Source organism: Alligator sinensis, unplaced genomic scaffold (assembly GCF_000455745.1).
Source record: "Alligator sinensis unplaced genomic scaffold, ASM45574v1 scaffold312_1, whole genome shotgun sequence".
NCBI lineage: Eukaryota > Metazoa > Chordata > Crocodylia > Alligatoridae > Alligator > Alligator sinensis.
Window position 1 is genome coordinate 392542 of NW_005842029.1, and position 12838 is coordinate 405379.

A 12838-nucleotide genomic window follows, 5' to 3' on the forward strand; every position below is an offset into this window, starting at 1 on the left:
ATAATGGTGAATTGATAAAGGCCTTAGCGGATAAAATACAGGAGATAACACATGTCCCAGTCCAAACATAAAACGGGTGGAATTTTGATTGGTTTACATCCTGGCTCCCTAATTTTGGATGGTTAAGGGGAGCGTTCTTAATCTTTTGTCTGCTAATATTAATACTTTGTTTGCTTCCCTGTATTATACCCTGCATCATGGCTCTTGTGACACGAACAGCACAGTCAGTCGTCAACCAAGAGATGTTTGTGCATTATCAGAAGTTAGCCATAGCTGAAAATTATTAAGATTAGAGTTAGAAAGCATCTTGAGGGGGGAATTGTGGTAAAAATATATTATAATCTAGTCATTATGATTTTGCAATAACGTTTGTATAGCAGCTGCGTGATAAAAATGTCTCATCTCACTACACAAAGGCTTCACAGCTGAGAACTGTTTGGCTTCACTACACAATTGCTTCTGCTAAGGCATATAGGCCAATGATAGATTTACGAGTAGCACTAGACTTCTACAGACATAGCCAAGAACAGATGCAATAAATAACTCCTTACGAGAGATAAGAGAAGAGGCACAGGGAAAGATGCGGATGTAAAGAACTCAAACCCTGACCAAAGAATGACCGAAATGGACTTAAGGACGGCCCCAGGGAGGAGATTTAAGATGTAAATGAGACATGTATGTAAACCATCATAGAACATGTACCTGCTAGACATATGTTGTAAGACGTAATACTTGGGCTACCAATAATTACGCGACACGTTAGAATCTTTTGTTTATGTTAGCTATAAAAAGGAACCCCAGACTCTGTTTGGGGTCGACACGGATTTGAGTAAATTAAGCTCCCTTGTCGAACTTGTTTGCAAACAATAAATCTGAAATTGGACCCAGCCTGTGTGTGAGACTCTCTCCTAGAGGTGGATTGGACAAGCCTCCAGGGGCACGAAACTAGCCGTTTGTGCAACAGGTGCAGGCCAGGAGCATGCGGCCTGTGGGCTTCCACTGGCCCATGCTGGGGCCAGTGAAAGCCCGCACCCAGAGCAGGGCAGAAGAAGCACGGGTGCCCAGGCTGGAGAGCAGGGGGGTGGGGAGAAGCGGTGGTGACAGAGACAAGTAGCACAAGCCCACGCCAGTGCCTGGGGCCAGGGCCAGCAGGGGCCTGTGCCCAGAGTGGGGCAGGAGCACAGGGCCTGCATCGGTGCCTGGTGGCAGTAGTGCCAGTGCCTGGGCTGGCAAGAGGGATTGGAGAGGCCAGCAGGCAGGTGAGGGGGTGCGGAGAGGCGGCAGCAGTGAGAAGCAGCGAGGTGGGGCTGGGCATGAGCATGGGACCTGTGCCAGTGCCCAGGGCCAGGACCGGTAGGGTCCCAGAGCAGAGCAGGAGGAGCACAGGCCCGAGCTGGTACATGGGGTGGAGTGCTGGCAGGTGGGCGGGGGAGTGGGGAGAGGCAGCGGCAAGGCACACAGTAACCAATTAATCTCTATTTACATTCATTTTTATGGGGAAATGAGTTTTGCTTAATGCAGTTTCGCTTTGCACTCGGTTTCTCTGGAACCAATTAAGAGTGGTAAACTGGGGCTGCCTGTAATAGCAAAAAGCTAAGAATCTGTTACTCTAGGAGTTGGGAGAACTTCAATGAAGCACAATCACTGAACCTTGCCAGAAAACTAGAATGTTATGGGGGATGTATGTGTGGAAAAGCAAAATGACAAAAGCAAGCAGCAGAGATGAGGGAAGATGCAAGACAAAAGGAGGTGGCAGTGAAGGTAGAGCACACTGTGGGAAAGGGACTTTATCACAAGGGTGCAGACAGAAGTGTAGCTCCTAACTGTAACTCAGAATAATTTTTGCAAAGAGTTCTGAGTTACAACGTTACCCCAAACCAAACAGAAGTTCCCTGTTAGTTTCAGGGGGAGAGGAATCTAGCTGCCTGCTGGGAGTCTGCAGTCAGGTTCCCACAACAGTGGCCATGGCTCTCTGCTAGTGCCCAGTGCTTGCAGTTTGCAGAATGGGAGGAGGGAAAGGTAGTGGAGGGAGCTTGTTCTTGGGGCTCCTCACCTGGTGCTGAAGAGTGGGGTGGGTGAATTGGAGTCCTCCCACTTCAGGGGTGGGGGGCTACAATCCACCCACCCCACCCTCCGGGGGGAATGAAAACCCCCCAGATTGAACTCCCTCTGCTCCCTCTCCTCCTCCCAATCTGAAAACAGTGACAGGCTGGGAGCTCTGCAGACACAAGTTACAAAAGATGCTACATTTTGAAATGTCTTTAGCATACCTCATGCAATGAGGGGTCATATTTTCACCCAATCAGCCTTTTTTTAAGATGTCTGCAGCTGTGCACTTGTGTTTGGTCACAGCTAAAAGCTGCCTTCCGTGGCCAGACTGGGCAAAAATTGTCACTTCTGTCTGCACCCAAGGTAGCAGCACTACGTTGCAAAGGAAGGGGGAAAATGGAAGAGAATTGGAGATTGTAAGAAGATATGCCAAGCTGATGACATTAGTGTATGAAGGGTCAAGAGTCTATGATCAATAAAAACCAATGACAGTAGAAAGAACACAAACAAAATGATGACAGAAACTGAAATAACACAGGTGCAGAGAAAGGGGATGTAGAAAGTGAGATCAACATTTAAAATGATCTTGCAGCAGTGACAGAGAAGGGTCCAGAAAAGACTTATATTGGCCTAGGTTACAAAAACAGTGGGAGCTACACAGAAAAATGAAAGAGCATAGGGAGTGACAGTATCCCCAGCCCAGGAGCATCAAAATGAAATCCAAGTGTAGCCAGAGTTTCTATATTTCCTATACCGTGACACACATTCCTTTACCTAACATTTTATAGGTCTGTATAGCTCCAGGAGGTACGTATTGCCCTGGCTCCTGCTCCCTATGCTGTTAATGTAGTTTGCATTAAATACTCGGTGGATTCCTGGGTAAATCAAAATTAGAACCTAGATCATCTGGTACCAGTCAAATATTTAAGCCAAAAATCTATCTTTCTTTGATAAAACACTGTGTACTATACACTATACATATTGCATGCAATTTAAGCTTGCAATGCATATCCAGTTGAGGACTGTACATGGCTTCAGTTTCTCCAGCTGTAAAATAGGAATAATGATCCTAACCTTTTTTGTAAAAGCTTTGTACTGCATGACTGAGAAGTCCTGATAGCTGCTGCTGCTGCTTCTTATGCCAGCTTAAATTTATCCCCAACACTTGCTCTAGTGATTCATTTTTAGGTAGGTATTTTCCAGAACAAAGATACAGCACGGTAAGATTTTTAGCCCATGTGAGGTTCCCAAAAGTACCCCTGCCTTACTAAAAAAAAAAAAAAAAATCTCTCAGCAGAGCTAATTACACTCTGAGCAGTGCCACACTAACATTGCTCCTAGTTTCAGAGCTAGTGCACACAGAACCAGCATGGATTACCAAAATACAGCACTGCTGTGAGCCACAGACATACCTGAAGGGGTTGTACCTACTCTTTGGACTGTGCCCCTAGCAGTATCCTGTTCTGCATTGTTCCACTAGTCACAGATTCCACATTACAGCTCATTATCACATCGAAAAACCTGGGGCCCTTTCAGTAAAATATTTGGGAAGATAATGGTTGTCCATTTTACTAGAACTGCCTGCTAGCAAATAGGCAACTATTGTAGAGAAAGCTATGAAATTGCTCTCCAGACTGAAACTAAGTTCTGTGATCAGAGCTGTCTAACACAAAGCAAGCAAAGAACAAGATCTATAATACTGGCTTGTAAACCAATGCACATGGTGTTAATACTGTTCCCTGGCACCCTCATTCAGTAGTACATTACATGAATAGTTTTAGGCTTGATGGAAAAATCCAGACATTTTTAAATTTGTTTTTATTGAGAGCCAAGTATTTTGTTTTTGGGCAGTTTGAAATTTTGATCCCATGTATAGGAACTTTGGTTGAATGATCTATACTTACAAGGCATTCAACTACAGGGAAAAAATAACACAAACTATTAATCCAAAGATGAGTGAATCAATTCTTGTTATGTAAGACGTTTAGAAAGAGCTGACATTTTAAAGGCTTTGTTGACAGTGAACTTTTTGTGAAGATTAACAGCAGTAGGTAATTTCCACAGAGATTTCAAATGCCAGGAATATTACTGTAACCTACTTCTCACCCATTTTGCATTCTTGTAGCAACCAAACCCTTATTAATGACTTCTTTGAAATAACTTATACTTGAGAAGCCACTTAAAGGAAGAGTCAACAATAAAGACCCAAACTGAACTTTATATCCAAGGTTCCTAAAGTGTTTTGCAAATATTAATTAAAGCTCATAGTACCTCTTTCTCCTTTTAAAGACTGGTGAACTGACATAGAAGGCTGCTGCACTAGAGAGATCTAGATTGTGCATCTCTTCCTTAGGAAAGCCCACTCCCTCTTGTTCCACAAAGCACAACTCACACCCAGGGAAACAGGTGGTGGTGCAAGTTGCCTTCCTTTTGAGTTTCTGCTGTAAGGCTCAGTTGTTATACTTCCTAATTAAATAGTTTTTGTACATAAGCCCAAATCCTAACAAGTGCCAGCCTCTTCTTGGGACTACTCGGTATCATAATACACTTTGGGTGATCACTGTTTTGGAGGAGTTCTTCAACTACTAATAATATACCTGTTCCAAACATGTAGTCATATATGGTAACAGGGTTTGGCTTCCCTGTTACCATGGTTCTAGTGTAAATTGAGTGTGATGTTCCACGACAAAAATAATAGAAAAACTTACAGGCTGGTGAACACCCTCTGTTCTCCAAGTCTGTAACAACAACAAGAATAATAATAAACTTGTGATCTGCTAATTCATTGAGGAAAAAGATATTATATATGGTTGGTATCAAGAATGGCAAGGAAATTGAGACACAGTATCCATGTCTACACGAGACACTGATTGTGCAGTCATTACTGCACAGTCATTTAGTATTTGTTTATACTGCACAGTAGCGGAGTTACTGCACAGTAGTGTCGCTGAACAACTTTTTCATGATGCTGACTGCATCATGCTTCCTGCCACATGACACTATTGTGCAGTAGTCACAAGGTATATAGGAAGAAAATACACTATTGGGTGAAACTGTTCAGTTCAGGGGCCCAAGAGATCAGCCAGAGTGTATTAGGAATCAATGAGTTCAGTGCAGGACCTAGGATTTTTAAGGTAACTCATCCCAGGAAGAAATTAACTGAAACTTCATTTTATTTCTCCCTCTATATCTGCATACCCTGTTACTTGCATGCAGTGGAGGGAGAAGAGATGGGAGCAGACCCTTCCTGGTCACCAAACTTTTGGGACTGTCAAGGGAAAGGGGATGCAGCAGGCAGCTCATAAAGAGATTCAAGGCTGAAGGCTAGGAGTGACTAAGGAGTTAGGAAAGGCTGCAGAGCAGGGAAAGCCAGGCAGCCTATTAAACTAAGCAACGCCCCCGCCGCGCGGGGCAGTCTATCTGTCCCACCATCTCAGCATTCACAAGCTGCACTGGGTATGTAGAAAAAACATTTAAAGCTGTGTCTATGACCAAATCGCTGATTCTCCAAATCAGCATCGAATCTTCAGATTCAGCCGAATCAAATCAGGACAGTGATCCAAATCAACAAATCGAATCACTGTCCCCCGATTCAGGCCAAATCTGAGTCCGAACCAAAAATGGCTCGTTTTGCACACCCCTAACCCACAACTACATTAGACAGGCAAAGAAAAAGCAGAAAAAATTATAGAAAAAGAAATTTCTCTCTGAGTGCATCTACCCATGCAACCCACTATGTAGCTGGTACTTCAGCAAGTATTAAATGACTGCATAATACCCACCAGTACTGCGTAATCCTGGTGGTGCATGGGTTGTTTCTGACCCTACTGAGCAGTAGTGGCGGCATAACACTTAGTGTGTGCTGACGCTATGTCACCATAGCTCGGCACTACAGCAACGTAGTGTCTCATGCACTCTCTGAGTAGGTGATTCTATATATGTGATCCTGGATTAGATGGAACACTGGTTGAATGCAGTGCGGTGATACTTAGGTTCCTATAATGTCCATCTTTGATATAGTTCTTTTCATTTGCAGATTTCAAACTGCTTCATGAGGAGGTCAGTATCATTATCACCATTTTACATCCGGGGAAACTGAAGCACAGAGTAGTGAAGTTACTTGCCCAAAGTCACCTAGCAGACCAAGAGCACAGCCAGGAATACAACACAGGTCCTCCAAGTCCAGGCCAATGCTGTATTTTACTAAGACCCCTCCTTCCCTAAGAAATAATATGTATTCAGTTTGACTAAATCAATTCTAAAATAATTTCTTGTACCATGGGTGGCATGAAAACCTTTAAAATAAAATCAACTCCACAGCTCTCTAAATATTCTCTCTACAGGATATTTAAATCAAAAAAGAAAAAGGAATGCAGCATTATTTTAGAAGCACAAGTTTGTACAAACCAACACCAGCTTACCTTCACATCTAAAACATGCAGCTCAACTCGAACACTGCTTTCATCTTCTGTGAACATCTCAATCCTGTTCACATGGCTGAAGTCTGCTAGCAAGGCCACCAGATTTGTTTTGGTGTTTATCACGTGACTGATACCATACCGTGGCCCAACTAACAATGTCACTTCTGAACGTTTTTCTGCCTGCTGAAAAATTAAAAGAAGAAAAGGTAAGAAACCCAGTAGTTGCTGCATATCACACACATGCATAAACAATCATCACTCTCTCAATTTGCACAGTTTCTTTACCATGAATTACTACATTCTTTGGTGAGAAGTAAAAACCAAATACATGACTTCTCTAGATTTGTGTGTAATGGAGAAAGGAAATGTTATCACACTTCAGTTTACTTTGTTGGAAAGTGACTGTATTGTGATTTCATATGAGTGAATGTTGATTTATATTTCTTAAAAGAACTTCATTACCAAGGTTTTTTCTTATCTCAAAATCTTTAATCTGTTGCCACTGTGTGCATGGTGTCATTTGCCAAGTGAATGTTATCTTCATATTGCCAGACAATAAACTGAATACCAAAGAATACATTTTCATAAGGAATGATTAGGGCAGGGTGCTGCTGGTCTGATGTTTTCTTATTTTATAATGAGATTTGGACTTGAATGTCCTTAAAGAAAATATTTCAGTCCAGCATTTTCAAAGTTATTGGAGAAAATGATCAAGAAATTAAAAGGAAAAAATAATTACCACTAATGTTGCCTTGAAGACACGCCCCCCATACAGTCGTAGATCACTGAGGAACTTGAGATAATGCACCTTGGCTTGCAGGGCAGACAGCTGAGAAAAGGGATGCAAATTGCACATAATATTACATTTATTACATAAGTAAGATGAGCTGAGAGAAATCAACACAAACAAATGGATGAAATAAATCATGAATACATAGCCTACGGAGAATGACCTCTATCAGTCTGAAGTAAAGCATTATACATTTGATTTCCTGATGAGGGAATAAATAGTTTCAGTCTTAAAATTACAGTCTTAATTTGTTTTGGTAAGATGTACTCGGGAATTCAGTATGGGCTATATCAGGGCACTGTAAGAACACTGGAACCGTTCCAGAGAAGAGAAAATTTTAGACTACTCAGACTAAACATCTGCTCATTGAGAGATTTCAAGGGTAGACTGCATCTCTCTCTTCCTAATCACTATCAGTATAAGTTCTTTAACCTTTTTTAGCTTGAAAGAGAATAAAATGTCTAAGAATTTCCCATGATCAGATATACACAGTCCACTTTGCTATACACTTGTGATATATAGAAATTTATCTGGCCTTTTTCCACTGCTTGTAAAATGTTTTGTTTTTGAAACAAAAAACAATTTAGTCACATTTTTAACTACACTTAACAGAGAACGAATAGGGAAAACATTTATTATGAAGATACATACAAAAATATTAAGCAATACATGCTATAATCTCTCTCCACGAATAATGGCAATAATCTATTAATAAGGGCAAACAGAGTGAAATGCCTTAAAAAATATCAGCTATTAAAAGGCAAGAATATTTCTTTAGAATGGAGAGGAAAAGAGGATTTTTTTTCAGTTCATCCAAATCATTTAGGCCCAAATCCCGCAGCTTTTAAAAATGTATTCTGCATACAATTCAAACCCAGCTCTGTCTTTATTCCTCCATTCACTGCTGTGTTTGCTGAAGAAGGTGCAGGTTATTGCACATCACTGTTGATGGCTCAAAATCTAGCACCAATGATTTATTCAAGATACCTGCATTACCAGGATAAAATACATCCACCTGACATCCGTCAGTTGTTGTCTTGACTCTATAAAGGGGATATATTACTTTGTCCAGGTAAGAGTTCAGCCGTTAGCTTTCAGTTAACAGCTAACATTTACTGGTACTAAAGTAAATGTTGCTTTACAATCATCACTTGGAGCAGGATCCAAAGCCCAGTGAAGTTAATGGGAATTGCTCTGTTCACTTCAGCAGATTTTAGATCAGGCACTTGGGCTTTTTCCCATTCTGAAAATGCAGCATCCTGCTGCCTAAAAACACTATACATACAACAGACATTTTCCATAGATATGTGCTTCAACATTGTTTCCAGTTGAAGCAATGGCTTAAAACCAAAGGTAAGAATTTTATAGCGCCACTGAAGATTCAATTACTATAAGCAAGATAATTTATCACGTACCATCTTGCCAACGAGGGTTGCTTTACCCTGCAGAGCCAGAGCAAATCATCATGTCCCACCATGAAAGAGTTATCTGTCTGTGCCAGTCTTGCAGGTTAGCACAGCAGAGCATCAGGATGAGAGGACATATTTCCACCAAGAAGTTTGCCATTAACAGCAGGCATTCAATGAATAAAAATCCTGGGCGTACCCTGGGGGTTAATAGTAAATTTCTCACCATTCCAAGATAGGGAGATGGCTTAGTCAGGGTATAATTAATTAATTGAAATTGTTCTTGGGAATGGGATAATAGGTTCTGAAGGTTATAAAGTCTACAGTCTCTGAAAATATACCTGCTAGGTATTTCTCCGAAAGACTAGTTTTAAGCATTTCCCATGCATGCAGTCCTCTCTGGTTTTTAAAATATATTTCCAATTAAGATGCAAATGTAATACCTTTTTACCCGGAGGAACTAGGTTTTGATTTGCTTTGACAAGGTGTGAAAGTGCTTTCTTTATGTTCTTTTCTTTCATGCTTTGCAGCACAGCAGATGGAAGAAAAGTCTCTAATCCCCATTCTTTTCTGAAATAAAAGGCATATCTTTAATTTCACATTTCTATGTTGATTATTTATCTACACTTAGATAATGGCTGCGAGACTGCGTGAATGAGATCATGAAGGCACAGAGAGAGGTGGTAAAAGCCAGTTTTGAAATAACAAAGACATATTACTGCCTATAGTCACAGAATACTCATACTATATACTACTGAATAGAAAAAACAGTATGCTTTTAACATTTGAAATATAAATCTCTCTCCTCTCCCTCACTCCACAGAGATTCCACAGTTCCTATCATTTTCCCTCTTTAATTCCACATACCCAAATCATAGATAAATGCAGGAAAACATAGGTAAGTCCCAATATGCACATTATACATTTCCCAAGAGAATCATTTTTAAGCACTGTATAGGATGTACTTGCTCTGCTATACCTGCTTTCCTTTAGGCTTAAAAAAAAAAATTATTAACGCACAGCTAGGCCTACATTTCAAATTATACCATGAGCATATAAGGTGTAGTGTATGTGCCACACAACCCCACACGTATCTTGTGAGACTGCTAGTATGCACCAGGCATGTTCAATATGACAACAGTACTTCCTCCTCATGGTAAGTCTTTACAACTTCTGTGGTACTCCTCAACGTACTGCCTGCCAACACCAAACCCAGGAATGAAGTGGGGAAGGCCACCTTGGGGCTCCTCCTTCACTCTTGAGATCTGTATCTCCAGTGGGCAGAGAGGGTGGCAGTGGGAAGACACCATCAAGGCAACTTCATCATGTCACTCCCAGCTTTTGTGCGCTGGGAGGGGTCTGGGCAGTGCTGTGCTCCTTAACAGGGTGCTGCAGAACTCAGACAGATGTAACAGACAGCGCGAGTTGTTGAGCGAGTGTTGTGAGTCAAAAAGCTACCAGTGTTCCTTTCCAGATAGTAACCAGGATCCTTTTTGGGAGTCCATAAGGCCTTTAGGCCAGTGTTCATGAGTCTGTGTCAACCAGGGAAGGAAGAGAGGTTTAAAACAGGTGCTTTTCAGGTACGGTCATTGCTAACTTGGATTAAATTAAAAGTGCATTGAAAGCATGTAAACTACAATGCAATATAACGCTAAGTGCAATTTAATTTCCAGCTGTTTTTAACTAAAGGGGGAAATAACTTTTTATATTCCTTTTATAAGTCCTATCTATCTTATTTTGTTTTATTGGGAGTTGTTCCTAAAAACATGACCTCTACATTCTCCTACACACAATTGGAATTAAACTGTGGTCTGTTTCGAGCATCATTACCAGAAGACAAATGCCTTCATCTGAAACCACTGCCTCTGCAGACTCAGTAAGTGGAAGCTTTACACAGGATGACCCTGAGATGCAAAAGCTACAAGGCAGTGTGAATGCTTCAAGGAAGTGCTGCAGGTAAATTAAACATTAAACAACAACAAAGACCTTTTTATCCACTGTTTTTCAGGTATTATTTTTGGAAGCTATTTTTATATGTTTTCACATATTCTGAAAGCTTATAAGGAGAACATGAAACAGTCAACTGACTATTTCTAGAGCCAAGAAATGTTAAATGTATTTCTTGAGTTAAAAAAGAAAGCTGTTGAGTAATATTAAGATTTTATAATCTTCTGAACTGTGATACAAACTAAGGAAAATAAGTTAGCCCTATTAAATTTCATTCCAGTACATGTCAATGCAAACTGAGAGAAGTCTACTTCACTCCAATGGGACTACTGACATGCAAAATAATGGCCCCAGAAGCAACAGTTTAGGGCTTTGAAGATTTCATGCTCTTGGACATATTTTACTTAAAAAGAGGAAACCTAATATAAGATCTAGATATATAGCAAACATGCAAAGACCTGGAAACAACTTCTAAAGTGTATTTTCAAAGAACACTTTATTTTCCACTTACTCAATATATTTGAGGGAAATTTTCTGTGTTTGCTTTGTAGTTACAGTTGCAATATACATTTGTAATGCAGCCAGTCTCAAAGCGATATCATATTTCAGCTCTGGTCCAAACCTCTCCTGAACCACATCATTACAGCTCTGCCAAAAAAACAGTAGAGGGAGCATGACATTAAAAAATCTTTGATTTAAAACAGTGAATCATAAATATTTTTGTTAAAGAACTCTGCCACAAGATGAGCTTCATTTTCAAAAGTGGGATTATGCTGAAGGTAAATTGTCACTCTCAGAGATATCACATATTCATGAAGTCTGGATACTTGAGAAGAAACCAAGGGTATCTGTCAAAAAGAAGGTGGCATAGGAATAACAGTACTTTCATTTCTAACGCGATGTTGTGACGATATAATCAATACATTAATAACTGTGAAGTCCTTGGATACTATGGTGATGGTATACCTAAACCAGATTGGTAGATTCACATTGTGCATGTTCTATTTCTCTTACCTTTCAGTCTGTTTTTCAGCAGTGACACTACAATACCAGAAATAATTATGCCAATGTGAATTACTTCCTTCTAGAGATGAAGAGTGTTTTTGAACGGTACCACAACATTAGCATGAAAGAAGAATTTTGGGGGGTTAGGAAGGAAGAGAATATGCCAGGAAACAATGGGATGCACGTGACCCTGAATGTAGTGGTATTATATAGCACAATCAGAATTAAAAATCAGGAGTACCTGTGCCCCATTGCTGTGTGGGACAATAAAAGTAAAAATGTCACTCAGCATATCTATTTTTATGTTTCCTTTGTTCATGTTAAGGCTGGACACATTTTCACTCACCTGTACATACAGATATTCAAAAGCCACTGGATCTCTTCTTAAGAGGTCAATGGGATCCTTTGGAACAAAGCTAATTCTGAACAGACATCTCATCTTATGGGAGCCTGGCCTCTGGGTCACCTAGGACAGTGCAAACAATGTGAAGAATATTACAGACATTCTCAGAGAATGCAGTTCACAGTTGTAATTCCTTTCCCTAGTTGAGAGCCCAGTGAATGTCATATCAACACATGACCTGCATGAATATACCTAAATTTAAACAGTGGAATTCACTTGCTCTGAAGGAAAATATACTGTATTTACTCAAATAGAAGACAACCCTGATTGTAAGATGATCCCCCAATAATTAGATTCTACATATGGCAAATTTATAAATTTGTAATAATTTTCCAGGTACAGAATCTACATATTGGAGGTTCGCCTTGAATTTGTCCCCCTCCCACTGCTACATCAGTGAAAATAAATCTGAAGGGTCAGGTAGTCCAATTGCACTCTGCTTCCCCCCAGCTTCTTATCTCTGAAGTTCCTTCTCCCTCTCTTTGCTATCAGACCCTACTCTCTGAGAGTCATGTTAATTAAAGCACCTAGAGCATTATGTGTATCAGCATCCCCGTGCTGAAAAGTGGCGCCAGTGAAAAGTGTTCAACAAGCTTTAGTTAAAGTGCCCCTACCACCATTTTACAGTGCGGGGATGCTGCTACATGTTACTCTGAAGTCTGCTGGAGCTCAGTAATTAGCACTTTCCAGCAGACTTGCTTAATCGAGTCTGCTCAGACGTACTGTACTTACAGCGCATTTGAGCAGCCTTGCTGAACATGTATAGGCACTCATTGTTCATCCAGAATTGATGCATGTTACCTTTTCTTTTATTTTT

The 12838-nt window shown here is 40.5% G+C and overlaps 1 protein-coding gene across 1 annotated transcript in view; it reads right to left on the reverse strand.

Annotated features, from left to right (window-relative positions):
* Positions 1-12838, reverse strand: part of FRMPD4 (FERM and PDZ domain containing 4) — a 455712-nt gene that overhangs the window by 14662 nt on the left and 428212 nt on the right. Inside the window, exons 10-14 of the mRNA XM_014519316.2 lie at positions 11965-12084; positions 11125-11261; positions 9110-9236; positions 7210-7299; positions 6471-6653 (exon numbers count right to left, since the gene is read on the reverse strand). Of these exons, the coding sequence (XP_014374802.2) occupies positions 6471-6653; positions 7210-7299; positions 9110-9236; positions 11125-11261; positions 11965-12084 (657 nt within the window). The remainder of the gene's footprint in view (positions 1-6470; positions 6654-7209; positions 7300-9109; positions 9237-11124; positions 11262-11964; positions 12085-12838) is intronic.